This window comes from Cupressus sempervirens, plastid, assembly GCF_028749045.1.
Source record: "Cupressus sempervirens plastid, complete genome".
Lineage (NCBI taxonomy): Eukaryota > Viridiplantae > Streptophyta > Pinopsida > Cupressales > Cupressaceae > Cupressus > Cupressus sempervirens.
The window spans coordinates 1-27,339 of NC_026296.1; the positions used below are offsets into that span (position 1 = coordinate 1).

Consider the following 27,339-nt stretch of genomic DNA (forward strand, 5'->3'; position numbering starts at 1 on the left):
ATGTCACCAAAAACAGAGACTAAAGCAAGTGTCGGATTCAAAGCGGGTGTTAAAGATTACAGATTAACTTATTATACTCCGGAATATCAGACCAAAGATACTGATATCTTGGCAGCATTCCGAGTCACTCCTCAACCTGGAGTGCCCCCCGAAGAAGCGGGAGCAGCGGTAGCTGCCGAATCTTCCACTGGTACGTGGACCACTGTTTGGACCGATGGTCTTACCAGTCTTGATCGCTACAAGGGGCGATGCTATGATATTGAACCCGTTCCTGGAGAAGAAACTCAATTTATTGCCTATGTAGCTTACCCTTTAGACCTTTTTGAAGAAGGCTCTGTGACTAACCTGTTTACTTCTATTGTAGGTAATGTATTTGGATTCAAAGCTTTACGGGCTCTACGTCTGGAAGATTTACGAATTCCTCCTGCTTATTCAAAAACTTTTCAAGGCCCACCACATGGTATTCAAGTAGAAAGAGATAAATTAAACAAATATGGTCGTCCTTTATTGGGATGTACTATCAAACCAAAATTGGGTCTATCTGCCAAGAATTATGGTAGAGCGGTTTATGAATGTCTCCGTGGTGGACTTGATTTTACCAAGGATGATGAAAACGTGAATTCCCAACCATTTATGCGCTGGAGAGATCGTTTCTGCTTTTGTGCAGAAGCAATTTATAAAGCTCAGGCTGAGACGGGTGAGATTAAGGGACATTACCTGAATGCGACTGCAGGTACATGTGAAGAAATGATGAAAAGAGCAGTATTCGCCAGAGAATTGGGAGTTCCTATAGTCATGCATGACTATCTGACTGGAGGTTTTACGGCAAATACTTCGTTGGCTCATTATTGCCGAGATAACGGCCTACTTCTTCACATTCACCGCGCAATGCACGCAGTTATTGACAGACAAAGAAATCATGGTATGCACTTCCGTGTACTGGCTAAAGCACTACGTATGTCTGGTGGAGATCATATTCATGCTGGTACTGTAGTAGGTAAACTTGAAGGAGAACGAGAAGTCACTTTGGGTTTTGTTGATCTATTGCGTGATGATTTTATTGAAAAAGACCGAAGTCGTGGTATTTATTTCACTCAAGATTGGGTCTCTATGCCGGGTGTTATGCCTGTAGCTTCAGGAGGTATTCACGTTTGGCATATGCCTGCTCTGACCGAGATCTTTGGAGATGATTCCGTATTACAGTTTGGTGGAGGAACTTTGGGGCACCCTTGGGGAAATGCACCTGGTGCAGTGGCTAATCGGGTCGCTTTAGAAGCTTGTGTACAAGCTCGTAATGAAGGACGTGATCTTGCGCGTGAAGGTAATGAAGTGATCCGCGAAGCTACTAAATGGAGTCCTGAACTAGCTGCCGCTTGTGAAGTATGGAAGGAAATCAAATTTGAATTTGATACGATTGATCGCTTGTAATCGAGTGACTTTCGTCTGTTTGGTCCCTTAATCGAAGCGAACTCGGCCCAATCTTTTATTTTAAGATTGAGCCGAATACCGAATGGATGGGAATAGAATAATTCGGCTAGAGGAAAGGTATTTGTCTAATATCTAATATTCTAGATTACTCGATGGGGTCGGTGGATCAGTAGATCCAGGCCCGGGGGGGGGGCAAGGATCTGCAATCTATTCTAGCTCGCACCCAAACTGAGCTGAAGTATGATGGTTTGTATTTGTGTCTATTAAAAGTTAAGTTGTACATGTAACAATATATATATATAGAAAAAATATGAGAAAATGTGTGAAGAAAACAAAGATTCTGAAAAAATGTGTGAAGAAGACAAAGATTCTGAAAAAATGTGTGAAGAAGACAAAGATTCTGAACATATCGGCGAAACAAAACCTGTAGAAAACAGATTGAATTCGGAACGTTTTAAACATTTGTGGTTTTTGTGCGAGAATTGTGAAAACGTTATATATAAAAAATTTTTTTTAGAACAAAAAGGTGTTTGTGAGGAATGCGGGGCAACGCTACAGATGACTAGTTCAGAGCGAATTGAATTATTAATTGATAATGGCACTTGGTGTCCTATGGACATTAATTTTTCTAGTACAAATGTATTAGAAAAACAGCATACGACGTTTGACATCAAAATGGTTCAAAGGGTCTCAACTTTATTGTACAAAATAATTTATGACAAATATTTTGACTTTGAATTTTTTCACGAAGAAAAAAATGAGTTGAAAACATTAGTAGGATACAATATTACTCTTGTTAATATCGTTAAGGTTGTATTAGAAAAGAAATTCATAAAATATCTGAGTTTAGAAAAAAAGGAAACTATTAAGATAATACAAAATATTATTGATACAGGTTTGAAAACAGTTCAATTTGTTCTTTTTGAAATACATAAAAAAATAACAGATGAATTACAGCGATTTGCGCTTTTATCTATTTTTTCATCTATTTTAGATGATAAAGATTTGAAAGATGATGAACAACTTATATGGTTCATGCGTATTTTAAATATAGATACATCATTTGAAAATGATGAACTTATATTTCTATTGTCAATAGATGTTGTGCACGATTTTATAGATGCAGCATTCGATCAAACTGATCAAAATATAAATCCTTTTTTTGCTATACTAAAAAATTCTATTCAACCTGTACAATCTTTAATGGATTTGCTTGAATTGAAAATTTTCATAAATTTGACCTTCCTAATTAAATTAATTAAACAATTAGCCAATTTAAAAGAACAATTACTATCACAAGATAAGTTCTTGAAAGTAGCGGCGGTAAACTTAGTGAAAATAGAACTCGATTTTCCGGAAGAAAAAAGAAAAGCAAGGAAAATAAAAAAACTATTTCCTTTTTATCCAGGAAATAATCCAGAGACAAATTACTTTTTATGGCTGCGAAAACATACGGCGATATGTTTGATGGAAAGATATCTGGTTTTGACAAAATTTAAATATTGGTTTAAATTTCGTTGTTGTGGTTTACTTAAAGGAGAAGAATTCTATCGGTTCGGTTCCGATATTCTAGTAGAATACGTTAAAAAACAAGATCGCTATGAGTGTGATAATAGCATTGATCATATCATACATAATGATCCACTATGTCGACAAATAGAAAATCTATACCTCCATTACAAGAAAAACGAAAAAGATTGTGACAATAATTTATTGTTGTGTACTGAAGATACTGAGATTGATATATTATTTCTATATTTACTAGAGATAATGAAAAATTTTTCTACATTAGCACTAGATAGCAAAGAAAAATTTTGTAAGAAAAACGAAGAAACTTATATAGAAGATATTGAAGATACTGAGGATATTGAAGATACTGAGGATATTGAAGAAGAATATCCTTTAACTTATGCTTCTTTAACTAAAGAAGAAAAAGAGTATGTCGACGCTGGTGTAAAACTAATCAAGAGTACACTTAATCTAGGAAAGGACGAATTTATAGAAACAGAAGAACAATGTTATGACGATTATAACACTTCCTATCAAAAAGAAACAGGTTTACCCGACGCTATTCAAACAGGCATAGGTCAAATAAATGGTCTTCCTGTCGCACTCGGAGTTATGGATTTTCAGTTCATGGGAGGCAGTATGGGATCCGTAGTGGGTGAGAAAATAACCCGTTTAATACAGTATGCTACTGAGCATCTTCTTCCATTAATTCTCGTATGTGCTTCTGGCGGAGCTCGTATGCAAGAAGGAAGTTTTAGCTTAATGCAAATGAATAAGATAGCTGCTGTGTTGCATACACATCAAAAGGAAAAAAAATTACCATATATTTCAGTTCTTACATCTCCGACAACTGGTGGGGTCACTGCTAGCTTTGGTATGTTAGCTAATGTCACGATTGTCGAACCAAATGCATACATTGCATTTGCGGGTAAAAGAGTTATTGAACAGACATTAAACCAGATAGTAGATGATGAAGATCAAATATCTGATTCTTTATTTGATTTTGGAATGTTTGATAGCATGGTTCCACGAGCTCTTTTAAAAAATGTTCTGAGCGAAATAATTGAATTATACATGTTGAGTGATTGAAAGGTCAGAATACTTTTTGAATTTGAAACTTAAATAGGAATTAAATTAATAAATGGTCTAGTTATGAATTTGCCATATTCTATTGACATAGAATAGAATTCTAAATTAGAATAATATTGTAAAATTCTATATGAGCATAATTATGTTGACATAAAATAGAATTCTAATTAGAATAATATTTTAATGATACAGAATTTCTTAATGATTATACATCTATCATACAGATGATAGATAATTCGTAAATCGACTTCGTCCACGAAGAAGGGAGCTATAAGGATCGAAAAAAAAAAAAAAAGGTTATGAGCGCTCTATCGGCAGATTGCTTTTTTATATATCTTACGTATAAGATAAGATGACCAGAGCCTGCTTCTTTTTATTTCTTTTTGTATTTTTTTCTTTTTTTTTTTTTAATTGACTTGACAAAAGTAAATATAAAACAATTGCTTATTCTATTCCATTTTCTAATAATCTATTTATTAATAATTAGGGAGAAGGAGGTAATGAAAAATGGGTAGATTCATGGTATTTATAATAGTTTACCTTGTCGTCAGAAAAATTTTCAAATGAGTAATGAATTGAATTTCAGGTTGCGATGAGTTGAATTATAATATAACGAGATGAATTGAATATAAGGAAGGCTAATATTATTCTATTCCATTTTCTAATAATCTATTTATTAATAATTAGGGAGAAGGAGGTAATGAAAAATGGGTAGATTCATGGTATTTATAATAGTTTACCTTGTCGTTAGAAAAATTTTCAAATGAGTAATGAATTGAATTTCAGGTTGCGATGAGTTGAATTATAATATAACGAGATGAATTGAATATAAGGAAGGCTAATATTTGAGCCTTCCTTCCTTGAGGTCCAGATCAAGTATATTTCTAAAAAAAAAACACAAACATGTAAATCGAACAATATTTATTTATATTAAAATATTTATTCATATTAATAATGACCTGGAGATCATTGAAATATAACCTTTCCTCTCTGATAGAGGATATTAATGACTTAACTTAATAAGAATAGAGGTAGAATTCTACTATCTGCTTAAAGACTATAAACTGTCCCAGTTAAAGTTATATCAAGATGATATAAGGTACAGAAATAACTCATTTAAATTAAAACCACTAAGCCTTGTTATACAAAAGCTAATAACAAACATTCTTTACTTACAGCTAGTAAGGAATCAATTAGAGGAATTGGATTCTACAATGATGGATGATTTTATTTATAAGGAAGAAGACGAAGAATCATTTGAGAGAAAAAAAATATATATGTTACCATTTTGAATAATGTTTATCGATTTTGTTTTTTATTTCTTTTCAATAGAAGTCGGTTCGGTTACAATATCTTAAAAACATAATTTTCTATGCAACTAGAGTATCATATATAAGTATAGTTTAATTCTATTTATTGAACTATAATAAAGGTGGATATAGGCATTTGTATTTTTATTTGTAAATGATAGCAAAGGAGAAATATTTATGTATGAAGTTCAATGTCTAGATTTCGTACTTACAGAGAAAAGTGTTAATCTATTTGAGAAAAACCAATATATTTTAAATGTCGATTCGGGATCAAATAAAACAAAGATCAAAAATTGGATTGAACTTTTCTTCAATGTTAAAGTAATAGGAGTCAATAGTTATCGACCTCCGCAAAAGAAAGAAAAAAGAGGAAATAGAAAACAAATAATGAAACATAGAATGCATTATAAACGTATTATTATTACACTAAAACCAGGTGATTCTATTCCACTTTTTCCTTCAAAATGAAACTTATTGGAATTGTCAAACATGAACACCCGTTCGTACAGGACTTTGATTCCGGGCACACGTGATAAATCTCTATCAAATTTTGATGAAAAAGTCCAATCTCATCCACAAAAGAAATTGACTTCTGGCCGGCATCGTTGTGGGAAAGGTCGTAATAACAGTGGAATTATTACCATACGTCATAGAGGAGGAGGTCACAAGCGTCTGTATCGTCAAATTGATTTTCGACGGAATGAAAAAAACATACTGGGAAAAATTGTAACAATAGAGAGTGACCCTAATAGAAGTGCATATATCTGTCTTGTGCACTATAGAAATGGTAAAAAGACATATATTTTGCATCCGAGAGGGATTATGATTGGAGATACTATTATTTCCGGTGCAAGAGCCCCCATATCAATGGGAAATGCCCTACCTTTGAGTGCGGTTTGAATTATTAATTGTACGTAATCGGAAATAACCGATTGGGTTTACAGCAAAACCTTAAAATCTATCACTGATCCAACTAAAATACTTTGATGGGATCAATCCCAAAGGGAAACTGAGGATAAAGAACAGCGGGTGATTGAGTTCAATAGTTTCTGAATTAATTATTGACTCCAGAGATATGATAATATGGAGAAGACTTTATTGTCTGAAGCAGAAACAACTAAGGTAAAGGAACCCTTGTTCTGAAGAAAAAAAACAAGTAACTCACATTTGATTTGATGGTCAAAGGCAGATTCGAAGCTGAACAGTGACAAATAGTTTTTTTATCAAAAAAAATTGATATTTCAAATGCCTCCTACGTTATCCGGAAGATGCGAAAGCATTAACGTAATTTAATAAAGTCATTCATTCTGAATGCTACATGAAAAAATAACATAAGCCAGATGATGGAATAAAGAAACCTAGGATGTACAGAATAAGGACATAAGGAATTGAAAGTATGCCCTTCATCTTAAGCCTCTATATAAAATAGATTCATAATAATCATATTCTATTCACATCCAGAAAGCTGTATGCCCTGAGAGAGGCTTGTACAGTTTGGGAAGGGATTTTGACAAATTAAAGATCTACTTCAACCAATATACCTTTAGGCACGACTATACATAATGTCGAAGTACAAGTCGGAAAAGGCGGACAATTAGCTAGAGCAGCGGGTGCTGTGGCAGAATTGATCGCAAAAGAAGGCCGATTGACCACATTAAGATTACCATCTGGAGAGGTTCGTTTAATATCTGAGAACTGCTCAGCAACAATTGGACAAGTAGGCAACGTTAAATGGAAAAATCGAACTTTAAGTAAAGCTGGGTCAAAACGTTGGCTGGGTAAACGTCCTGAAGTAAGAGGAATAGTTATGAATGCTGCAGATCATCCTCATGGGGGTGGTGAAGGAAGAGCTCCAATTGGCAGAAAAAAACCCTTGACCCCTTGGGGCTATAGCGCACTTGGAAGAAAAAGTCGGAAGAGAAATAAATATAGCGATGTTTCAATTCTTCGTCGACGTAAATAGGAATAGTTGTAAATCCATTTTTATTTTCTATCAATAAAAAGAAAGGTAATTAATTAACCATGGCACGTTCACTAATAAAAAATACTTTTGTATCTAATGATTTGTTAAGTAAAATCGATAATCTAAACATGATTAAAGAGAAGAAGATAATAGTAACCTGGTCCCGTAGATCTGCCATTGTACCCGCAATGATTGGTCATACCATTGCTGTTCATAATGGAAAGGTACATTTACCCATTTTTATATCAAATGGTATGATAAACCACAAATTAGGAGAATTTGCACCTACTTCCATTTTCCAGGGACATGCGAAAAAGGATAAAAAATCGAAAAACGAAAAAAAAAAAAAATAAGAAAAAAGCAACAAAAATAAAAAAAAAAAAACACACACAAAAAGGAAAGAGAGAAACGATAAATAAAAAAGTCTTGTTGTAAATAGTATACATTAATTCATTATGGAGGATGAAGATGAAATTGATATTTCAAAATAGGGATTTAGATTTAAATTCAACTATAAGAATACGAGCTGTAGCTAAACATGTACGTATGTCTTCTAATAAAGCACGTAGAGTAGCTCATTTACTTCGTAATTCTACCTATATACAGGCACTTGCGATACTGACTTTCATGGATTATAGAGCATGTGAGCCTATATTCAAAGTACTTGTTTCTGCAGCCGAAAATGCGTGTTCATTTATGGGTATACATAAGCGCTATTTAGCTGTCCTTGCGGCTGAAGTGAATGAAGGTCCTACTTTGAAAAGATTTCGACCTAGAGCTCGGGGTCGTGGTTATCCAATACAGAAATCTACTTGTCATATAAGTATTACATTATTTTATGATTTGGATTTCTGTAATTCAGCTCACGATTAAATAACAGTACGATGAAACATTAAATAGAAACAAAATATCCAAATAGATGATCCATTTATGCCGCAAATATACTACTACTTAAAGTACTAAAAAAATATGTATGGGAAACAAAATAAATCCACTTGGTTTTAGACTTGGTTTTACTCAAAACCATTATTCCCTTTGGTTTGAAGAAAGGGATTATTCCGAAGATCTACGAGAAGATGAGAGAATATATAATTGCATTGAAAATTATGTAAAACATATCAAAAGTTCTATCAATTCTAGTTATGGAGGAATTACACGTATAGAAATTCTGAAACAGACCGAATTGATTTCGGTAAATATATATATTGCATTTGTCGATTTGTTTATTGAAAAAAAAGCGCCAAGAAAAAAAGAAAAAATGAAGGAATTAAGAAAGGAAGTACAAAAAATGCTTGTACAAAGTATGCTTAATTCTGTAAACAGAGAACTTGTAATTTCTATAGAAAAGGTGGATACACCTTATAGAGAACCCAAAATTCTTGCGGAATATATTGCTCTACAACTAAAGGAGAGAGTTGAAATAAGAAAAATAATGAAAAAAGCTATTCAACTAGCTGAAAAGGCAACTGTCGAAGGTGTTAAAATAAAAATTAAAGGGCGTCTTAACGGAATTGAGAGAGCCCGGAAAGAATCGGCTATGAAAGGTAGAGTGCCCCTACAGACCCTTCGAGCTAAAATTGATTATTGTTATTATGCGGTTCAAACCGTCTATGGAGTATTAGGGATAAAAATTTGGATCTTTGTTTAAGATGAGCAATATCTTTCTATAATCTAACCAATCAAAAATCTTAAATTCTATAAGATCAAATAAAATTTATTAAACATCTTGGAGCAGTGCTATGCTTAGTGTGCGACTCGTTGAGATCAAGCTTTTGCTTCTTTTCTAAAATGAATGATAGGGAACTCGAAATAAAAACAAATTGGTCTCTAGTATATTTTATTTGACTAAGATCCAATAAGCTAGTTATTGAAATATAGATAGTTCTATCAAAGAAACGAAAGACAGACCTTTTTTTCCACGACACGAAGAGACAAACCTATATCTCTCGTAAAGAGAAAAAGAGTCTTTGGTAATGCAAGAAAAGAAAAAGGGAAGGAGAAAAAGAGAAAATGAAATCTTCTTCCTTACAGTATTGTATGGTTCATAAATCACCCTCAAAGAGCAGTGTGATAAAGCATAAGAATTATCCTGATTATTTCTATTCAGTTTATTAAAAAGAGCTTCGGATCAATGGAAACTAAGAAAATTGATTCTTATAATAAATATAAATAAGAACTCCATTGCAGAGGGTATACCTAAGCAGCCATTTAAAAGCTATGGGAACGATGGAACCTGTGACTGCATAAGATCATATAGAAATCTTAATCATTCATTGGATAGGATGGCGAAATAAACCAATAAAGAATCAATTTCATTGGAGTCCAAAAAACCCAAATAACTTAGAGTTAATATTCGCCTGTAAGATACTTATTGGACATATAGAGGCATTTGTATCCTCATATTATATGAATAACTAATATGTGTAATGAGTCAATACTGATTGATTTCTAGGACCTCACTATTTATGATCCCATAGATTCTTCACAAGGAGCCGGATGAGAAGAAACTTTCATATCCGGTTCTGAAATAGAGATGGAATTCAAATAGTATTATATTATACAACCATCGACTAGAACCCAAAAAGAACGAAATTTCGTCACCAACATAGGGGAAGAATCAAGGGAATATCTTCTCGGGGTAATCGCATTTGTTTTGGTAGATTTGCTCTTCAGGCATTGGAACCTGTTTGGATCACATCTGGGCAGATAGAAGCAGGACGACGAGCAATTACTCGTTATGCCCGTCGCGGCGTTAAAATATGGATACGTATATTTCCTGACAAACCTATTAGAACGAGACCTGCAGAAATACGTATGGGTTCGGGGAAAGCTAAGGGATCTCCGGAATATTGGGTATCCGTCGTCAAACCAGGTCGAATACTTTATGAAATAAGTGGAGTATCAGAGACTATAGCGAGAGCAGCTTTTCAAATCGTTGCATATAAAATGCCTATACATACTAAATTTATTACTAGTTCGCGTAAATAATGCCGAACCAAAGAGATATTTCTGGCAGAAAAAGATCATTTATTTGATATGATAAGAAATACCTTTTTTTCTGCCGAGGTAACAATTGGAGGAAAAATGATTCAGTCCCAAACTTACTTGAATGTAGCAGACAACAGTGGAGCCCGAAAATTAATGTGCATTCGAGTGCTAGGAGCAGGTAATCGTAACACCGCTAATATTGGCGATATTATCATCGCTGTAATTAAAGAAGCAGCACCTAATATGCTTCTGCAAGAATCAGAAATAGTTAGAGCCGTAGTTATACGTACGTGTAAAGAACTTAAACGTAGCGATGGAATGATAATACGATCTGATGACAATGCAGCAGTTGTCATTGATCAGAAAGGAAATCCAAGAGGAACTCGAGTTTTTGGTTCAGTTACTGAAGAATTGAGAGAATTGAATTTCACCAAAATAATCTCATTGGCTCCTGAAGTACTATAAATACTGATAAATTATGTAAAAGTAATGTCAGGGATATTCCTAAAAAAAGATAAACATGCCTTTATATTTAGTAAATTATTAAGAATTAGTTCGTCATGGGTAACGACACTATTGCTAATCTAATGACTTATATTAGAAATGCTGACATGGTAAAAAAAAAAACAGTTCGAGTGGCGGCTACTATTATTACCGAGAACATCACAAGGATTCTTCTACGAGAAGGCTTTATAGAGGATGTTAGGAAACATAGAGAAGGTCAAAAATATTTTTTTATTTTAACTTCAAAATCTAGGGGAAGGACGCAAAAGAGATATATAACCGCTTCAAAGCGTATTAGCAAACCTGGTCTGAGAATCTATTCTAATTATCGAGAAATCCCTAAAGTTTTAGGTGGAATGGGGATTGCAATCCTCTCTACTTCGCAAGGAATAATGACTGATCGAGAAGCTCGACAAAAAAAAATAGGAGGAGAACTCTTATGTATTTTTTGGTAACTCCAAAACAAAAAGTAAATGCCTAAATTGCATTTTTGCCTACAATATTGCAATGCTATAAAAAAAGTAATTTACTATTATAAAAATTGAGTGTTCATTGTCAGAAATTTAGCTGACAAAAAAAAGAATTCAATTATATTCAATGAATATTATTAAGTTAGTAATAGCTGATAAAAAAAGATATTAACGAAAAAAAAAATGAAACGTCTTTTCATTTTATTTAATTAAATGATTCTTCTCTTTTAGAAATCTAATGTCATAGTTAGGTTAATAACAAAGTTTAATAATATTATAATTATAGCGAAAATCTAGAAATGAGTACCAAAAAGAATTTTGTCACTCTTGATGGCGTAGTTACCATAGCATATCCTAATGCTATGTTTTTAGTCCATCTAGATAATGATATGGATGTTTTAACAGTTATATCGGGTAAAATGAGATATCGAACAATACGAGTAATACCGGGGGATAGAGTAAGAGTTGAATTACCTGTTTATGATTTAAGCAAAGGACGTATAATATATAGATATCCCGTCAAACGAAACGATGATGCTACCGATGAGGCCGATTAACAAAAGATTTTAGTATTCAAAAAAGGACCACAAATATGAAAATACGTGCTTCTGTTCGCAAACTTTGCGAAAAGTGCCGCCTAATTCGTAGACGGAAACGCCTTGTTGTAATTTGTTACAATCCGAGGCATAAACAAAAACAGGGATAATTCCCATTATAAGGAATTATAGAATAAATAAATTTCGGCGTCATATTCATACTAGATTATAATCTTTATAAAATAGATTATAATCTATTTATAGAATAGATTTTTTTTTTTTTACTTCAAAATATCAAAATTGATCAGAAATTATAACAAGAAAAGATTTGTGTCAAAAAATACGAAAAAATTTGTGTCAAAAAATACAAGAAAATATGTGCCACGTAGAGCTACAAGAAGATTTTTGCTACGTAAAACTAAACATCGAATACTGAAAGGAGTTATTTGTGTTCGAACAAGTTTTCGCAATACCATTGTTACTGTTACAGATACACAAGGGCAAGCGGTTTCTTGGTCTTCTGCCGGTTCTTGCGGATTCAAAGGTACAAAAAGACGTTCACCATTTGCTGCTCAGATTGCAACAGAAAATGTTGTTCATACCTTAGTAAATCAAGGTCTTCTGAAAGAAGCAGAAGTTATGCTACGTGGCAATGGTCCGGGGAAAGAACCAGCACTGCGAGCTATTTACCAAAGTGGTATAAAAATAAAGAATATTTATGAGATAACTTCTGTGCCACATAACGGGTGTAGACCTCCCAAAAGGAGACGTGTGTAAAAATTGAATATATTTCAAGAGAAAGAAATGATTCAATAATTTATTAAAGTAATTAGTGTAAAAATTAAAGTAATTAGTGTAAAAATTAAAGTAATTAGTGTAAAAATTGAATATATTTCAAGAGAAAGAAATGATTCAATAATTTATGTAAATTAGAATTTGTAAAATTGAATACATTTTAAGAGAAAGATTAATGATTCAATTTTTACAAATTAGAATTTGTAAAAATTGAATACATTTCAAGAGAAAGAAATGATTCAATTAGTGTTTTTTTTTTTAAATAATTTATTAATTTATTAAACAATAAGTTTTATGGATAACAATAAAAAATCAGTCTCAATCAAGATACCAGAATTGAAGTGCATCGAATTCAGAGTAGAGAGTGACCGTTTTCATTATGGTCGTTTCACTTTATCTCCGCTTCGCAAAGGTCAAGCTAATACGATAGGCATTGCAATAAGAAGAGTTTTACTCGGAGAAATAGAAGGAACATGTATCACACGTGCTAAATTTCACAATGCATCAAGCGAATATTCCACGATAACAGGTATTATGGAATCAATACATGAAATTTTGCTGAATCTAAAAGAAATTGTACTCCAAAGTGATGCGTACGGAATTCGAGAAGGATCTATCTATGTTGTCGGACCAAAAGAAGTAACCGCTGGAGATATCATACTACCACCTTCTGTGAGAATAATTGATACTACACAACATATAGCTAGCATAAACGAACCACTTATCTTAGATATATCATTACAAATTGAAAAAGACCGCGGATATACTATTAAAAATCCTTATGATTTAAAAATTAAGAATGAATTGGATGAATTTTTTGATATAGATGCTGCCTTTGCCCCTGTTCAAAATGTAAATTACAGTATTCACTCCTATTGGGACGAAAATGAGACACAAGAAATTCTATTTCTTGAAATATGGACGAATGGAGCATTAGATCCTAAAGAAGCACTTTATGAAGCTTCTCGTAATTTAATTGACTTTTTCCTTCCCTTTCTAAATGCAAAGGAAGAGAATGCAAAGGAAGAGAATGCAAAGGAAGAGAACAGGGATAAATTAGCTATTTCGCATACATCGACTGATACGAAGGGAATAGATTTCAATCAAATGTATATTGACCAATTAAACTTATCTACTAGGATATATAATTGTCTCAAAAAGGCAAATATAAATACAGTATCAGACCTTTTGAATTACAGTGAAGAAGATCTCATGAAAATAAAACATCTTGGGAAAAAATCTGTCAAAGAAATATTGGAATTGATACGAAATATTGGAATTGATTCACCGGGGAATACATTTTAGACTTACTTATAATAGTTCTATTTTTTCTCCCCATTCATGACCCCTTTTTACTAAGTTCTTCTAGAAAGTCAATATGAAAAGAATTTTTGACCGTTTTGTAATTCTCAAAACAAAATAGTTGCAATTCTCAAAACAAAATAGTTGCAATTCTCAAAATAGTAGTAATTCTCAAAACAAAATAGTTGCAATTCTCAAAATAGTAGTAATAATATTAGAAATAAAAGCATTTTAAAAAACATATATCTAGGGAGAGACCATTTATCTTAAAGCAACTACTCCCTAGATATATAAACAAAATATTTTCCTCCTCCCCTATATTAAGATATTCTAATTTCTATCAAATTGGAAAAGACCTAGAGTTAAAGATTCATCGATAGGTAACGTTGCTCCAATACCTAACCAAAGAGCTACTGCGGTACCGATTAAGAATACTGTTGTAGCTACTGGACGACGAAATGGATTTTGGAATTGATTCACATTCTCCAAGAAAGGAATTGTCAATAGTCCTGCAGGTACTGAAGCCATTAAAAGGACACCTAATAATTTATTAGGTACTGTACGAAGTATTTGAAATACGGGGAAAAAATACCATTCGGGTAATATTTCCAAAGGAGTTGCAAATGGATTTGCCGGTTCACCAATCATTGATGGTTCTAGAACTGCTAAACCTACGGTACATGCAATAGTACCAAAAATAACTACTGGAAAAATATATAAGAGATCATTGGGCCAAGCGGGCTCGCCATAATAATTATGTCCCATGCCTTTAGCTAATTTAGCTCTTAATACAGGATCATTCAAGTCAGGTTTCTTTGTTATTGGGATAAGTAGATTTTTATGAATGAATATGAATCTATCCCCCGAAAGAACCGGACATGCCAATTTTGATCATCCGGCTCGAGCAATAGTTGAAATAAAAATGATGAACGACGTATCGTTAGAATCAGTATAACTAAGAAGATCTATGGAAAATTCATAATTTTATTTTTTCGTATGCTCAGTATCCAAGTAAGCTCACAAATTTGATCATGATCAATATGCCTTTTGGATCATCTTATTCCTTGTAATCTGTGTTTATCTAGACCCTCACAATGTATTTTGCATACTTGCATACAAGGTATTGACTTGTTACTGATCTGGCCTTTTTCCTTCTTTAGATCCCTTCCTTTACTCCGATAATTTACCGTATTGAAACGCAAGGGAAATGCATGCATTTTCATACTATGAAAAGGAAAGGATAAATTTAAGTAATAAATTTGAGTTCTGAAATGTTATTACTATTACCTGGATCTCACGGAGCCTAATTCGGATTCGATCATAGAAATAATTCTCTTATAACACAACAAAGTGTTTGCCTTTTGCCCAGGTTCTAAACCTCTTATTTTTGGAAAGAAAATTGGGATAGAGACACATTTCGATCTGAATCTTTATATGACAGATCCTATAAATTGATCTGCACGGCCTAACTAATAGTTCAAGTCACACACTCCCATAATCCATTTTCTCCATTTGAGATCAGTATCTACTTCAATTCTTTGTATTAAATATACTTAATACTTAATAATACTTAATAATTGAAAGGAGAAATCCGAGAAACATGTTTTTCGCGGCAATGATCTATTAGAAAAAAAAGAAAATAATAGGTTTTCAATACTGATTCAAAATGTAGATTTCCTTTTTATAAAGGACCTGAAATACCTTGTTTGCGGATCATTAGAAAATGCATTAACATAAATACAGCAGTAAGAAGGGGTAATATGAAAGTGTGTAAACTATAAAAACGAGTTAAGGTCGATTGGCCCACACTAGCACTTCCGCGTAATAACTCTACCAAAGGAGTTCCTATTAACGGAATGGCCTCAGGCACACCGGTCACAATTTTGACTGCCCAATAACCAATTTGATCCCATGGCAAAGAATAACCGGTTACACCGAAAGATACGGTTAATACGGCTAGAATTACACCCGTAACCCAAGTTAATTCGCGAGGTTTTTTGAATCCACCTGTTAAATAAACGCGAAATACATGTAAAATCATCATTAAAACCATCATACTTGCCGACCACCGATGGACCGATCGAATTAGCCAGCCAAAGTTCACTTCAGTCATTATGTATTGAATAGAGGCAAAAGCTTCTAGAACGGTGGGGCGATAGTAAAAAGTCATAGCAAAACCGGTAGCTACTTGTACCAAAAAAGAAGTCAGTGTGATTCCCCCTAGACAATAAAATATATTCACATGAGGAGGAACATATTTACTAGTGATATCATCTGCAATCGCCTGAATCTCAAGACGCTCTTCGAACCAATCGTATACTTTATTGAGATAGGTAAACTCAAGTCCCCCCTCTGAAAACCGTATATGAAAATTTCTTTTCATACGGCTTAAACAAGAACACTCAAATAAAAAACTTTTTTGAACAAAGTACATGGCTTGTAAAAAAAAAAAAAAAAAGAAAAAATATTTGATAGATATTTCATTTCTTTGTATGAAGGAAGAGGATTAAGAATAATCCATGATTTCCTTCAATAACAAGAAAAAAAAAATGTCATAGTGATTAATGCTCAAATTTCAAGTTGGCTCATTCTTATGCGAAATAAATCGCTATAGGCCTTTTGAACGATCTTTTATCCTATTCGTGATATGAGATAAATCACTTAGAGAACACCTAGTATAGACGATCCATAGGAATTATCTTGTCGAGATCTCAACTCAATAGATGAATCTAAACCCCAGATTTTCATTTTACCCCGATGATTTTTCTTTTCAAATTACTCAAAAGGTTTTATGGGTTATAACCTTTGCATTTCATTGTTACTTACTAAACTAACTAATCAAAATGGAATACTATCTCATTCTTTGGTGAGCATCGGTATAAAGAAGAAGATAGATTTTTCAAATTATTGAGAAGCTTGGTCACGAGGTCTTAAAAACAGACATAAACCATAGTTCAGATTTTATTTAATTATATACCTCGTGCTCCGGATATTCATTATTAGAGCAATATCTAACGAGGTAGGAGAACCGTCTTTATTTTATAAAGACAACAGACCCGTTTTCTGTACTAGAATAGAGATCAATTTATAACAAGTCGCACACCCATAATTCCAAAAATCCTTAAATTAAAAGAAATTACACGATCAAACTACCAGAACGTCATAACCTAAAAATAGAAGCTATTTAACATTCTTCTTTTCTTTAGTTCTTTTTTCTTTTTGCTCGGGATCCGGGTATATTTTGTAGTTTTTCTAGACCCAACTAACTGGAATTCCGTCTAATAAAATGGAAGAATTATAAATCTCCAAGATAATAGATAAAAATATTGCGAATAGAGCCATTGCAATGCCCATAAAAGGAGTAGTTCCCCATCCGGGAGCAACTTTGCCAGATTCTGTATTAAGTGGTTTTAAATAATTTCCTACAGTAGTTTGTAATGGTCCGGTTCTGGAAGTATCATCAATGGTCTGTGTAGCCATAAAAAAAGAGTATTGGTTGAGATTTAATTAACTTTGTATACTATTATGTACATATACATACATAGGATTACCTACCAATGGAAACTGCAACCTTAGTCGCTATCTCCATATCTTGTTTACTTGTTAGCTTTACCGGTTATGCCCTATACACCGCCTTTGGACAACCTTCTGAACAACTTCGAGATCCTTTTGAAGAGCACGAGGACTAGTTGAAAAAGAAAAAAAGACCTTCCCGATCGGGAAGATCTTTTTTTTTTCTTTAAGTAAGAAAATTTCTTTAAGTAAGAAAAAGGATTAGAAAAATAGTCAATTATTTTCCCCCTTTATCGGGAACTTTGGGGGGTTCCCGGAAGAAAATAGCGAAAAAAATGATTCCTAAGGTCGATACCAAAAGGAATGTATAAACCAATGCTTCCATAAATTCGATCGTAATTTATAATTAATAGAGATAGCTTTCGTACTAATTACAACATTTTGAAAAAGGTGAAATCAAAAGCAGAAGATTTTCCTGAGATGCAAATTCTCAATATTGCATTAACAAGCGGAGTAATACCATATTATACCACTTGTCTTTTAGTAGTTGGATCTCCCAATTTTTGGAATGCCCCAAATTCTACTTGAGCATCCAAATCCGGGTCAATACCGGCAAAAACATCTCTGAATAGAGTTCTAGCACCATGCCAAATATGCCCAAAAAAGAAAAGAAGGGCAAATGTAGCATGCCCAAAAGTAAACCAACCCCTTGGACTACTCCGAAAAACACCATCCGATTTCAAAGTAGCACGATCTAATTCAAAAATTTCACCTAATTGTGCACGTCTAGCATATTTTTTGACTATAGCAGGATCACCAAAACTAACTCCATCAAGTTCACCACCATAGAATTCAACAGTTACACCTACTTGTTCAACACTATATTTGGATTCTGCTCTCCTAAAAGGGACATCGGCTTTCACAATTCCTTCTTCATCTACTAGAACGACTGGAAATGTTTCGAAAAAGGTAGGCATACGACGTACAAAAAGCTCATGTCCCTTTTTATCTTTGAAAATAGGGTGTCCTAACCAACCAACAGCAATTCCATCTCCATTGTCCATTGCACCCGCCCTGAATAACCCCCCTTTAGCTGGATTATTCCCAATGTAATCATAAAAAGCAAGTTTTTCAGGAATTTTTGACCAAGCTTCCGATAGACTTAGATTTTCAGCCAGACCGGCACGAACCCGTCGATCTATTTCTTGTTGGAAGTATCCCTGATCCCACTGGTAACGAGTAGGACCAAATAATTCGATCGGAGTGGTTGCGGAACCATACCACATTGTTCCGGCCACAATGAAAGCTGCAAAAAACACAGCAGCAATACTACTGGAGAGGACAGTTTCAATATTTCCCATACGTAATCCTTTGTATAAACGTTGGGGAGGACGAACACTGAGATGGAATAGACCTGCTAATATACCCAATATACCTGCTGCAATATGATGAGAAGCTATTCCTCCCGGAACAAAAGGATCAAAACCTTCAGCTCCCCATGCCGGATTTACAGGTTGTATTTTCCCAGTTAGTCCATAAGGATCAGACACCCATATTCCAGGGCCATACAAACCCGTTACATGAAATGCTCCGAATCCGAAACAAGCTGCTCCTGAGAGGAATAAATGAATTCCAAAAATCTTAGGCAAATCTAAAGAAGGTTTTCCTGTACGGGAATCACAAAATACGTCTAGATCCCAATATACCCAATGCCAGATAGCTGCTAAAAAGCACAAGCCAGAAAACACAATATGTGCCCCGGCCACACCTTCATAACTCCAAATACCTGGATTAGATATAGTTTCTCCAGTTATACTCCATCCACCCCATGAATCCTTTATTCCTAAACGAGTCATAAAAGGTATAACGAACATACCTTGTCTCCACATTGGATCAAGAATAGGATCGGATGGATCGAAAACTGCTAATTCGTAAAGAGCCATAGAACCGGCCCATCCAGAAACTAGAGCTGTATGCATTATATGCACAGCGATTAACCGGCCAGGATCATTCAACACGACGGTATGGACACGATACCAAGGCAAACCCATGAAAATACCCCTTTATAAGAAAAAATACATACTATGTAACTTTCTCGCATTAGAGACAGATTATGCTATGAAATTAGACCTTTGTCTCAAAGGTTAACATCTATCTATTTAATAAAAATCTATCTATTTAATAAAAAAAAGAGTTTTAAAAAATAGAATTGAGAAACGGATCTATTTTGATCATTTATAGCTACCAATATACGATGTGGTAATTGGTCCCATTTGTTTTATATCTTACAAAGTATAAGTAATAAATTACTTTACAAAAGTAGGTATTTTACGAAGAAAGGCACGTCCGCTTATTTGGTTCTATTACTCATTTGATCTTATAATCTATTTTTGTAATAGATAAAAAAAATAATATACTTTTGATATGATAATCAACAACTTCCCCTCTCTCTTAGTACCTTTGGTGGGCTTGTTTCTTCCAGCAGTTACAATGCTTTTTCTTTACTTTTATATTCAAAATGACGAAATTTTATGAATATGATCAATCTAGGTATGTGATATTTGATTTATTATTATTATAGATCTATTCATATATGATCAATAATTCATATATGATAAATAACAAAAATATATAATGTATATGGTATCATATGTATGAGATATATTAGACCCGTGTGTGAATTTCTTACTTCTACTTCAAAATATGCTTATATAATACATTTGAATAGAAAGATTTCTTATTTTTGTGAAATGCTTATATGTATATGGCTAGTTTATGAATATAGCCAATTTATGAGAGTGACTTCTGGATGGGAGTCAAAATTTGTTCAATCCCTCAAATTAAATAGGACGTAATTTGTTATGAATCGTCGATCCAAATGGCTCTGGGTAGAACCCATAAAAGGGTCTAGAAAAATAAGCAATTTTTTTTTTGCTTGTCTCCTGTTTTTGGGTTCACTAGGATTTTTTGTGGTCGGAATTTCAAGTTACCTTGGTAGGAACCTGATACCCTTATTGTCATCTCAGCAAATACTTTTTGTTCCACAAGGAATTGTGATGTGTTTTTATGGGATTGCAGGTCTGTTCATTAGCTCTTATTTGTGGTGCACTATTTTATGCAATGTGGGTAGTGGTTATAATAAGTTTGATGAAAAAGAAGGAGTTGTATGCCTTTTTCGCTGGGGATTTCCCGGAAGAAATCGTCGTATTTTCCTCCGATTTCTTATGAAGGATATTCAGGCGATCAAAATGGAAGTTCAAGAAGGTATATTTCCTCGTCGTGTTATTTATATGGAAATAAAGGGCCAACAAGACATCCCCTTAACTCGTACTGAAGAAAATTTGACCTTGCGCGAAATGGAACAAAAAGCTGCCGAATTAGCCCGTTTTTTGCGCGTATCCATTGAAGGATTTTGAAATGAGGGGGAAAGACCATATAGTCATTTTATGTTCCACCAACACAAAATGTTACTTATGGAACCATAATATTTTTTGGCAGTTAGCAAAAACTCCACTCCATATTATTCTTTATCTATTAGAAAGGGACAAAAGGTTTTAATAAACACGGATATAACATCTCAAAAGAATACAATGAAGTAAATGACTATAGTTTTTACACCTTTTTTTACATATGCGCTTGAATAAATACATATAATAAATTTCCTATATGTATCAAAGAAAACAAAATTGATATTATTAGACTTAAACTTTCATTTCTTTTATTTGCCAATTGAAGCGATTCTTCGGGTCAAGAATTCAAAATGAAATTAGTCCAGATCCAAACGATTTTCAAGGATTTATCCTTTCTTTTTTACTCTACTTCTCACTCGGAACAAACCATCCCTCATCCGACCGAAAGATCTCTCGAGGTCGAATAATTATGCAAAAATTCTATGGATCTCATACCTCGTTCTATAATTCGTACTTTGTTCAGATTTTGGGCAGAGCTAACGAGCCAATCGAGTTCGTTAACGATTCACGAATTGGAAGTTGCCAAATATAAAGCATTAGCTTCTCTACAATATCTTACATGTTTAATAGTATTGCCTTGGGGAATTTCAATTTCATTACAGAACGGTTTAGAACCTTGGGTTACAAATTGGTGGAATACTGGTCAATCAAAAAAAATTTTTGATTATTTACAAGAAGAAGACACTATAAAAAAGTTTGAAAAAATAGAGGAACTCTTCCTGTTAGAAATAATGATGGAAGATTCTTCGGAAACGCATTCGCAAGATATTCGTGTAGAAATGCAGAAAAAAATGATCCAATTAGTGAAAATATATAATCAAGATTGTATCCAAATCATCTCACATCTAATAGCAAATCTAATAGGTTTGGTTTTTTTAAGTTTTTGTCTCATTCTGGGTAAGAAGAAACTTGGCATTCTAAATTCTTGGATCCAAGAAGTCTTTTATAGCCTAAGCGATACAATGAAAGCCTTTTCTATTCTTTTAGCAACCGATCTATGTATTGGGTTTCACTCGCCCCATGGTTGGGAATTGATAATCGATTGGATCTTCGAAAATTATGGATTTGCCCATAACGAACGAATAATATCTGGTCTTGTTTCAACTTTTCCAGTCATCTTAGACACAATTTTCAAATATTGGATTTTCCGTCGTTTGAATCGTACATCTCCTTCACTTGTAGTAATTTATCACTCGATGAATGAATAACAAATGGTTTCTCACCCGGGCAATACTTCTTATTTTTTGGCTTTAGGTTTAATATAGTAGCAGAATTGCAAGCAGGTAACTATCATAGTTACCTACTACCATTTATTTGAAATAAAAGAATTGTAACAAAAAATTGAACCATGCAAAATAGAAAAACTTATGATGACTGGATGAAAAAGTTGATAGCTCAATCAATTTCCGCCTTAATATTGATAGATATAATGACTCGCACATCTATTGCAAATGCATATCCCATTTTTGCACAGCAAGGTTACGAAAATCCTCGAGAAGCAACTGGGCGTATTGTATGTGCCAATTGTCATTTGGCTAAAAAACCTGTGGAGATTGAAGTTCCACAGTCCGTGCTTCCTGATACCGTTTTTGAAGCAGTTGTAAAAATACCTTATGATAAGCAAATAAAACAAGTTCTTGCTAATGGCAAGAAAGGAACTTTAAATGTAGGAGCTGTTCTTATTTTACCCGAAGGTTTCGAATTAGCTCCTCCAGATCGTATTTCTCCTGAGATTAAGGAAAAAATAGGTGATCTTTATTTTCAGAGCTATCGTCCCAATCAAAAAAATATTCTAATAATAGGTCCTATTCCTGGTCAAAAATATGGTGAAATTGTGTTTCCCATCCTTTCACCAAATCCCGCTACTAATAAAACAGCTCACTTCCTGAAATATCCCATATATGTAGGTGGTAATAGAGGAAGAGGACAAATTTATCCCGATGGGAGCAAAAGCAACAATACAGTGTACAACGCTTCAGCAACCGGTAAAATAAGTAAAATTGCACGTAAAGAAAAAGGTGGATATCAAATAACTATTGATAATCCATCGGACGGTCGACAAGTGGTAGACTTTGTACCTCCGGGACCGGAACTTCTTGTTTCAGAAGGCGAATTAATCAAGGCGGATCAATCGTTAACGAATAACCCTAATGTAGGTGGATTTGGTCAGGAAAATGCAGAAATAGTACTTCAAGATCCTTTACGTGTTCAAGGTCTTTTATTATTCTTAGTATCTGTCGTTTTAGCACAGATATTTCTGGTTCTTAAAAAGAAACAATTTGAGAAAGTTCAATTGGTCGAAATGAATTTTTAGGCGCATAAAAGATTTGAATCTCTATCTTATGAATGATTAGATTAATGCAATTAATGTATAATAAATACAAAATGGCAACAATAAAATAATACTTCTCCATAATCCTTCGTTTTCCCCTTCCCTCTGTTCGAATATATTGTGAAGGATGAGGAGAAATAAATATTTGCCTATTTTAATAATGAGTGATTCCGGAACAAACTTGGAGTTTTGGAGTTAATTCCCTAGTTATGCGCGATATTCAATATTAATCAATATTCATATGCATGTTATCTTTTCTCACCTTCATTTATCATATTCAAAACAAATAAACAAATAGAAGAAAGGAGAGAATCTAGTAATCTTGGCTTGCTATTTTCGCTTATTTTATAACTTATAAAAAAACTTAATAAGTAAAGATAAAATCTTACCCTTCTTTGTGTTCAAAGAAAGGTAAGATCTTATCTTTATTTTTTAAGTTTTCACTTTTCTATCTCTTTTTTATCTCTTTTCAGAGTTTTGCTTCAATTTTTATAGTATTCCTTACATTGTCTATCTCTTATCATAATATAAGGCAGTTTTTTCGCTACAAGGAGGAACCTAAGCCGGAGTAAGAACCGTAAAAAAAAAAACCTATTAAAACAATAACGAGAATACCAGCTAAAATACCTATCAACCAAAGAGGGATCCTTCCGCCCATTTTTATTATTTCCTTTCACATTTTAAAAAAGTATTCATGAGGCATAAATAATACATAGAAATATTAGATCTCACCAAATTCAATTGGGTAAGAAAAAAGATTATTACTGTTCCTAATTGAAAAAGTAATTAGAGAATAGAACAGCAAGTACAAAAATAAGTAACAACCCCCAATAGAGGCTAGTACGATTCAATTCAACATTTTGTTCATTTGGGTTTGATTGTGTCATAAATAGCTCCGTGATTTAGTTTATAATAAAGTTTATCGCTGTATGAACTGCATTGCTGATATTGATCCCAAGAAAAAAACCGTAGGTACAGCTAGCCCGTGAACGGCCAACCATCTAACTGTAAAAATTGGATAGCTTCTATCTATAGTCATTAATACCTCCTAAAAAGATCGAGATCTAGTAAATTCATCGAGTTGCTCTAATGAATCGAAACGGCCAGTTACTAATGGAACCTCTTGCCGGCTTTCTGTGAAATACTCATTTGGCCGAGGACTCCCGAATACATCATAAGCTAAACCCGTACTGACAAATAACCAACCTGCAATGAATAGAGAAGGTATAGTAATGCTATGGATAACCCAGTATCGAATACTAGTAATAATGTCAGCAAAAGCGCGTTCTCCCGTATTCCCAGACATGCTAAGCTCCCTATATTATTCTAAAATCAAGGGTAAATTGATCCCATGAAAGAAAGAGATCAGGAAATGGAAAACTACTGATATTTTCTACAATCCTTGCTTGATTGTCAATATGATACCAAGGGTATATTTGAAGTATATTAAGTATAGCTAGCCTGCTTCTAACATAGCAATATAATTTTACTTAATATAGAAAAGGAGTAGGATCATTAATTAAATTACTACACAATTGGTATTTATTTTATAGGTGGGGATTTCATTTTTACTTTTTTATAACAGAATATCTTTTTATTGTATATTCCTTCTATGTTTGTTGATAACATCATTATCAGATATTCAATACTAACTTTGTATCTATTTATTGAAACTATTTTTTCTACTCCTAAAGAATAAATTGAGGTAATTGCCTGACAAAAATACGTATCAATCATTGTTTTTTTTTTTATTGATTTCTTCCATGCTTACTATAATTAGTTATTTTGGTTTTTTATTAGTTTTGCTTATTTTCACCTCAGTCTTATTCATTGGGTTAAACAGTATAGAACTTATTTGAAATAGAAAATAACCTCAATAGGAATTGAGATTCCAAGTCAATTTGAGGTACTATGTAGATTAGCTATTAACCCTTACCTATTCTTTTTCATAATAAAAAAAATATGATTGAAGTTTTGTTATCCGGAATTGTGTTAGGTCTAATTCCTATAACTTTGGCTGGATTATTTGTAACTGCATATTTACAGTACCGACGCGGCGATAAATTGGATATTTGATTTAGAACCATATTATGAACGGGTCTCCTACTGATTCTGAGGGATCAGATTCCATTAGCTTTTTCAGTCTAAGTGACAAGAAGATCGATCAGAAAAAAGAAAAAAAACACAGGATCACGCTCTGTAGGATTTGAACCTACGACATCAGGTTTTGGAGACCTGCGTTCTACCGAACTGAACTAAGAGCGCTTTTTCTTCTTTTTTTTTTTCTTGAAAGAAAAGATTATTTCGATGTTTCATTGAATTAAATAACTATCACTCGACTTTTTACTTTTTTTATGGAAGATTTAGGATAAAAAAGGGTAGGGATGACAGGATTTGAACCTGCGACATTTTGTACCCAAAACAAACGCGCTACCAAGCTGCGCTACATCCCTTTTAATCGTGAGTATTTTTTATTCAATATTTTATATTAAAAATATTGAATTTTGTTTTCCACATTTATCTACCTTCGCACGTGAATAGACTGTATATACGGAAGATATAATGTAAAAGATGTCTATTTATTGACAGTACTTGATTACTTACTATTACATAGTTATTACTATCATTCATATCATATTGTAAAAAAAAAAAAAATTTGTACCAAATACAAATATCTGTTTGCAGATAGTCGTAAACTACGGGTGTAGTTGACCATATGATATATCTATCATTCTTGAGAAGGAGAACTTACGAACAATGCAAGATATAAAAACATATCTTTCCACAGCGCCTGTGTTAGCTACTTTATGCTTGGTATTTTTATCCAGTTTATTAATTGAGATAAATCGTTTTTTCCCAGATGCTCTGACTTTTCCCTTTTTTTGACTTTCATTTTTTTTGCTTTCCTGCGAACCCAAAATAATAAAAATGATGTTAGATTCATTTCCTTTTCTTATTGGATAAAGAAAATTTTAGAAGGTGAGGGTGAAGTTAGGATTAAGATAAAAGTAAAAATATAGATCCAAAAGTTCCTCAAATAGTAAACTACTTGAAAATCTTAATTAAAGATTTTATTACGAGAATGAATTAAGTAATAAAATCTTTAATCATTTTTAAGACAACTTCTATCCCTTTCTCTTTCTTCTCTTTTTTTTCCAAATTGAAAAGAAGTACATATAATACCAAAAGTAAGTTATATGGCCAAGGGTGGAAATGTAAGAATAACGATTACTTTAGAATGTACTAGTTGTACCCAAGACAGTGTTGAAAAAAAATCAACGGGTATTTCCAGATATACGACTCGAAAAAATCGCCGCAATACTCCTAATCGATTGGAATTAAAAAAATTTTGTCCTTCTTGTTACAAGCATACCATTCATGGAGAAATCAAAAAATAGATTGAATCTAACATTTCTGCCCAGAAATAGAAATATATATTGAAGATATTGATTTCTTTATCTTTGTATATATATATATTAACAAGTCACTGTCAATATTTCTTTTCGAAATATTTTGAAACAAAATAAATAGTATTTGAAAGGTTCATAAAACAAACTATGAATAAAATGAAGCCATCTTTTCGGAATACATATAAACCATATTCTCAAAATAGATCTAATAAGTTTAGAAATATATCTAAATTGAGAAGTAGATATAAATTGAGAAGTAGATCTAAATTGAGAAGTAGATCTAAATTGAGAAGTAGATCTAAATTGAGAAATAGATCTAAGTCATCTTTTCGAAATGCATCTAAGCGATTTTCTCCAAATCAGCATTCTTTTCGAAGACGTTTATCGCCAATTCAGCCTGGAGAGCAAATGGATTATAAAAATATTAGCTTAATTAGTCGATTTATTAGTGAGCAAGGAAAAATACTATCTCGTCGAAGGAATCGATTAACGTTGAAAAAACAACGCTTAATAGCTAGAGCTATTAAACAAGCTCGTATTCTATCTTTGATACCCTTTCTTTCTTTCAATTCAAAAGTAATTAGAGCTTAAGACTCCTCCATTTAATTCGAGCTGGGATATCTAACAAAGATAGTGCAGATTTTTTTCTCTTTCTATAAATAAAATGAAAAGAATTTCATTATCCAAGTCATTCCGAATTCATTTTCGTACTGTCTTTAG

General features: G+C 33.2%; 33 protein-coding genes and 2 non-coding genes across 35 annotated transcripts; 24 read left to right on the top strand and 11 right to left on the bottom strand. All coding sequences in view use genetic code 11, as the record gives it.

Annotated features, from left to right (window-relative positions):
* Positions 1-1,428, top strand: rbcL (ribulose 1,5-bisphosphate carboxylase/oxygenase large subunit). The gene has a single exon. The coding sequence runs from the start codon at positions 1-3 to the stop codon at positions 1,426-1,428; it is 1,428 nt and encodes a 475-aa protein (YP_009117409.1).
* Positions 1,429-1,746: 318 nt separating this feature from the next.
* accD (acetyl-CoA carboxylase beta subunit) lies at positions 1,747-4,026 on the top strand. Its single transcript has one exon. It carries the CDS (start codon positions 1,747-1,749, stop codon positions 4,024-4,026), a length of 2,280 nt encoding a protein of 759 aa, YP_009117410.1.
* Positions 4,027-5,513: 1,487 nt separating this feature from the next.
* Positions 5,514-5,804, top strand: rpl23 (ribosomal protein L23). Its single transcript has one exon. The coding sequence runs from the start codon at positions 5,514-5,516 to the stop codon at positions 5,802-5,804; it is 291 nt and encodes a 96-aa protein (YP_009117411.1).
* A 21-nt stretch (positions 5,805-5,825) lies between these two features.
* rpl2 (ribosomal protein L2) lies at positions 5,826-7,299 on the top strand. Its single transcript has 2 exons — positions 5,826-6,224; positions 6,868-7,299. Exons 1-2 carry the CDS (start codon positions 5,826-5,828, stop codon positions 7,297-7,299), a joined length of 831 nt encoding a protein of 276 aa, YP_009117412.1.
* A 59-nt stretch (positions 7,300-7,358) lies between these two features.
* rps19 (ribosomal protein S19) lies at positions 7,359-7,652 on the top strand. The gene has a single exon. It carries the CDS (start codon positions 7,359-7,361, stop codon positions 7,650-7,652), a length of 294 nt encoding a protein of 97 aa, YP_009117413.1.
* Positions 7,653-7,767: 115 nt separating this feature from the next.
* rpl22 (ribosomal protein L22) lies at positions 7,768-8,172 on the top strand. Its single transcript has one exon. It carries the CDS (start codon positions 7,768-7,770, stop codon positions 8,170-8,172), a length of 405 nt encoding a protein of 134 aa, YP_009117414.1.
* Positions 8,173-8,272: 100 nt separating this feature from the next.
* rps3 (ribosomal protein S3) lies at positions 8,273-8,947 on the top strand. Its single transcript has one exon. The coding sequence runs from the start codon at positions 8,273-8,275 to the stop codon at positions 8,945-8,947; it is 675 nt and encodes a 224-aa protein (YP_009117415.1).
* A 91-nt stretch (positions 8,948-9,038) lies between these two features.
* On the top strand, positions 9,039-10,287 carry rpl16 (ribosomal protein L16). Its single transcript has 2 exons — positions 9,039-9,047; positions 9,874-10,287. The coding sequence occupies exons 1-2, from the start codon at positions 9,039-9,041 to the stop codon at positions 10,285-10,287; spliced, it is 423 nt and encodes a 140-aa protein (YP_009117416.1).
* A 96-nt stretch (positions 10,288-10,383) lies between these two features.
* Positions 10,384-10,752, top strand: rpl14 (ribosomal protein L14). The gene has a single exon. The coding sequence runs from the start codon at positions 10,384-10,386 to the stop codon at positions 10,750-10,752; it is 369 nt and encodes a 122-aa protein (YP_009117417.1).
* Positions 10,753-10,847: 95 nt separating this feature from the next.
* Positions 10,848-11,246, top strand: rps8 (ribosomal protein S8). The gene has a single exon. It carries the CDS (start codon positions 10,848-10,850, stop codon positions 11,244-11,246), a length of 399 nt encoding a protein of 132 aa, YP_009117418.1.
* Positions 11,247-11,560: 314 nt separating this feature from the next.
* On the top strand, positions 11,561-11,818 carry infA (translational initiation factor 1). Its single transcript has one exon. The coding sequence runs from the start codon at positions 11,561-11,563 to the stop codon at positions 11,816-11,818; it is 258 nt and encodes an 85-aa protein (YP_009117419.1).
* Positions 11,819-11,853: 35 nt separating this feature from the next.
* Positions 11,854-11,967, top strand: rpl36 (ribosomal protein L36). Its single transcript has one exon. The coding sequence runs from the start codon at positions 11,854-11,856 to the stop codon at positions 11,965-11,967; it is 114 nt and encodes a 37-aa protein (YP_009117420.1).
* Positions 11,968-12,175: 208 nt separating this feature from the next.
* rps11 (ribosomal protein S11) lies at positions 12,176-12,574 on the top strand. The gene has a single exon. The coding sequence runs from the start codon at positions 12,176-12,178 to the stop codon at positions 12,572-12,574; it is 399 nt and encodes a 132-aa protein (YP_009117421.1).
* Positions 12,575-12,886: 312 nt separating this feature from the next.
* rpoA (RNA polymerase subunit alpha) lies at positions 12,887-13,897 on the top strand. The gene has a single exon. The coding sequence runs from the start codon at positions 12,887-12,889 to the stop codon at positions 13,895-13,897; it is 1,011 nt and encodes a 336-aa protein (YP_009117422.1).
* A 327-nt stretch (positions 13,898-14,224) lies between these two features.
* On the bottom strand, positions 14,225-15,390 carry petD (cytochrome b6/f complex subunit IV). Its single transcript has 2 exons — positions 15,383-15,390; positions 14,225-14,714 (listed from the first exon to the last, which is right to left on the bottom strand). Exons 1-2 carry the CDS (start codon positions 15,388-15,390, stop codon positions 14,225-14,227), a joined length of 498 nt encoding a protein of 165 aa, YP_009117423.1.
* A 185-nt stretch (positions 15,391-15,575) lies between these two features.
* On the bottom strand, positions 15,576-17,001 carry petB (cytochrome b6). Its single transcript has 2 exons — positions 16,996-17,001; positions 15,576-16,223 (listed from the first exon to the last, which is right to left on the bottom strand). Exons 1-2 carry the CDS (start codon positions 16,999-17,001, stop codon positions 15,576-15,578), a joined length of 654 nt encoding a protein of 217 aa, YP_009117424.1.
* A 145-nt stretch (positions 17,002-17,146) lies between these two features.
* Positions 17,147-17,374, bottom strand: psbH (photosystem II phosphoprotein). The gene has a single exon. It carries the CDS (start codon positions 17,372-17,374, stop codon positions 17,147-17,149), a length of 228 nt encoding a protein of 75 aa, YP_009117425.1.
* A 77-nt stretch (positions 17,375-17,451) lies between these two features.
* Positions 17,452-17,583, top strand: psbN (photosystem II protein N). The gene has a single exon. The coding sequence runs from the start codon at positions 17,452-17,454 to the stop codon at positions 17,581-17,583; it is 132 nt and encodes a 43-aa protein (YP_009117426.1).
* A 101-nt stretch (positions 17,584-17,684) lies between these two features.
* On the bottom strand, positions 17,685-17,792 carry psbT (photosystem II protein T). Its single transcript has one exon. It carries the CDS (start codon positions 17,790-17,792, stop codon positions 17,685-17,687), a length of 108 nt encoding a protein of 35 aa, YP_009117427.1.
* A 139-nt stretch (positions 17,793-17,931) lies between these two features.
* On the bottom strand, positions 17,932-19,458 carry psbB (photosystem II CP47 chlorophyll apoprotein). The gene has a single exon. The coding sequence runs from the start codon at positions 19,456-19,458 to the stop codon at positions 17,932-17,934; it is 1,527 nt and encodes a 508-aa protein (YP_009117428.1).
* Positions 19,459-19,831: 373 nt separating this feature from the next.
* On the top strand, positions 19,832-19,942 carry psaI (photosystem I subunit VIII). Its single transcript has one exon. The coding sequence runs from the start codon at positions 19,832-19,834 to the stop codon at positions 19,940-19,942; it is 111 nt and encodes a 36-aa protein (YP_009117429.1).
* Positions 19,943-20,268: 326 nt separating this feature from the next.
* Positions 20,269-20,823, top strand: ycf4 (photosystem I assembly protein ycf4). Its single transcript has one exon. It carries the CDS (start codon positions 20,269-20,271, stop codon positions 20,821-20,823), a length of 555 nt encoding a protein of 184 aa, YP_009117430.1.
* A 476-nt stretch (positions 20,824-21,299) lies between these two features.
* Positions 21,300-22,085, top strand: cemA (chloroplast envelope membrane protein). The gene has a single exon. It carries the CDS (start codon positions 21,300-21,302, stop codon positions 22,083-22,085), a length of 786 nt encoding a protein of 261 aa, YP_009117431.1.
* Positions 22,086-22,225: 140 nt separating this feature from the next.
* petA (cytochrome f) lies at positions 22,226-23,191 on the top strand. The gene has a single exon. It carries the CDS (start codon positions 22,226-22,228, stop codon positions 23,189-23,191), a length of 966 nt encoding a protein of 321 aa, YP_009117432.1.
* Positions 23,192-23,753: 562 nt separating this feature from the next.
* psbJ (photosystem II protein J) lies at positions 23,754-23,867 on the bottom strand. Its single transcript has one exon. It carries the CDS (start codon positions 23,865-23,867, stop codon positions 23,754-23,756), a length of 114 nt encoding a protein of 37 aa, YP_009117433.1.
* A 112-nt stretch (positions 23,868-23,979) lies between these two features.
* On the bottom strand, positions 23,980-24,096 carry psbL (photosystem II protein L). The gene has a single exon. The coding sequence runs from the start codon at positions 24,094-24,096 to the stop codon at positions 23,980-23,982; it is 117 nt and encodes a 38-aa protein (YP_009117434.1).
* A 32-nt stretch (positions 24,097-24,128) lies between these two features.
* On the bottom strand, positions 24,129-24,248 carry psbF (photosystem II cytochrome b559 beta subunit). The gene has a single exon. It carries the CDS (start codon positions 24,246-24,248, stop codon positions 24,129-24,131), a length of 120 nt encoding a protein of 39 aa, YP_009117435.1.
* Positions 24,249-24,257: 9 nt separating this feature from the next.
* On the bottom strand, positions 24,258-24,515 carry psbE (photosystem II cytochrome b559 alpha subunit). The gene has a single exon. The coding sequence runs from the start codon at positions 24,513-24,515 to the stop codon at positions 24,258-24,260; it is 258 nt and encodes an 85-aa protein (YP_009117436.1).
* Positions 24,516-24,972: 457 nt separating this feature from the next.
* Positions 24,973-25,068, top strand: petL (cytochrome b6/f complex subunit VI). Its single transcript has one exon. It carries the CDS (start codon positions 24,973-24,975, stop codon positions 25,066-25,068), a length of 96 nt encoding a protein of 31 aa, YP_009117437.1.
* A 103-nt stretch (positions 25,069-25,171) lies between these two features.
* petG (cytochrome b6/f complex subunit V) lies at positions 25,172-25,285 on the top strand. The gene has a single exon. The coding sequence runs from the start codon at positions 25,172-25,174 to the stop codon at positions 25,283-25,285; it is 114 nt and encodes a 37-aa protein (YP_009117438.1).
* Positions 25,286-25,400: 115 nt separating this feature from the next.
* On the bottom strand, positions 25,401-25,474 carry trnW-CCA. The gene has a single exon. It is a non-coding gene; the product is annotated as a tRNA-Trp (tRNA).
* A 114-nt stretch (positions 25,475-25,588) lies between these two features.
* On the bottom strand, positions 25,589-25,663 carry trnP-UGG. Its single transcript has one exon. It is a non-coding gene; the product is annotated as a tRNA-Pro (tRNA).
* Positions 25,664-25,966: 303 nt separating this feature from the next.
* psaJ (photosystem I subunit IX) lies at positions 25,967-26,095 on the top strand. Its single transcript has one exon. The coding sequence runs from the start codon at positions 25,967-25,969 to the stop codon at positions 26,093-26,095; it is 129 nt and encodes a 42-aa protein (YP_009117439.1).
* Positions 26,096-26,406: 311 nt separating this feature from the next.
* On the top strand, positions 26,407-26,607 carry rpl33 (ribosomal protein L33). Its single transcript has one exon. The coding sequence runs from the start codon at positions 26,407-26,409 to the stop codon at positions 26,605-26,607; it is 201 nt and encodes a 66-aa protein (YP_009117440.1).
* A 168-nt stretch (positions 26,608-26,775) lies between these two features.
* Positions 26,776-27,210, top strand: rps18 (ribosomal protein S18). Its single transcript has one exon. The coding sequence runs from the start codon at positions 26,776-26,778 to the stop codon at positions 27,208-27,210; it is 435 nt and encodes a 144-aa protein (YP_009117441.1).
* Positions 27,211-27,339: the final 129 nt, after the last annotated feature.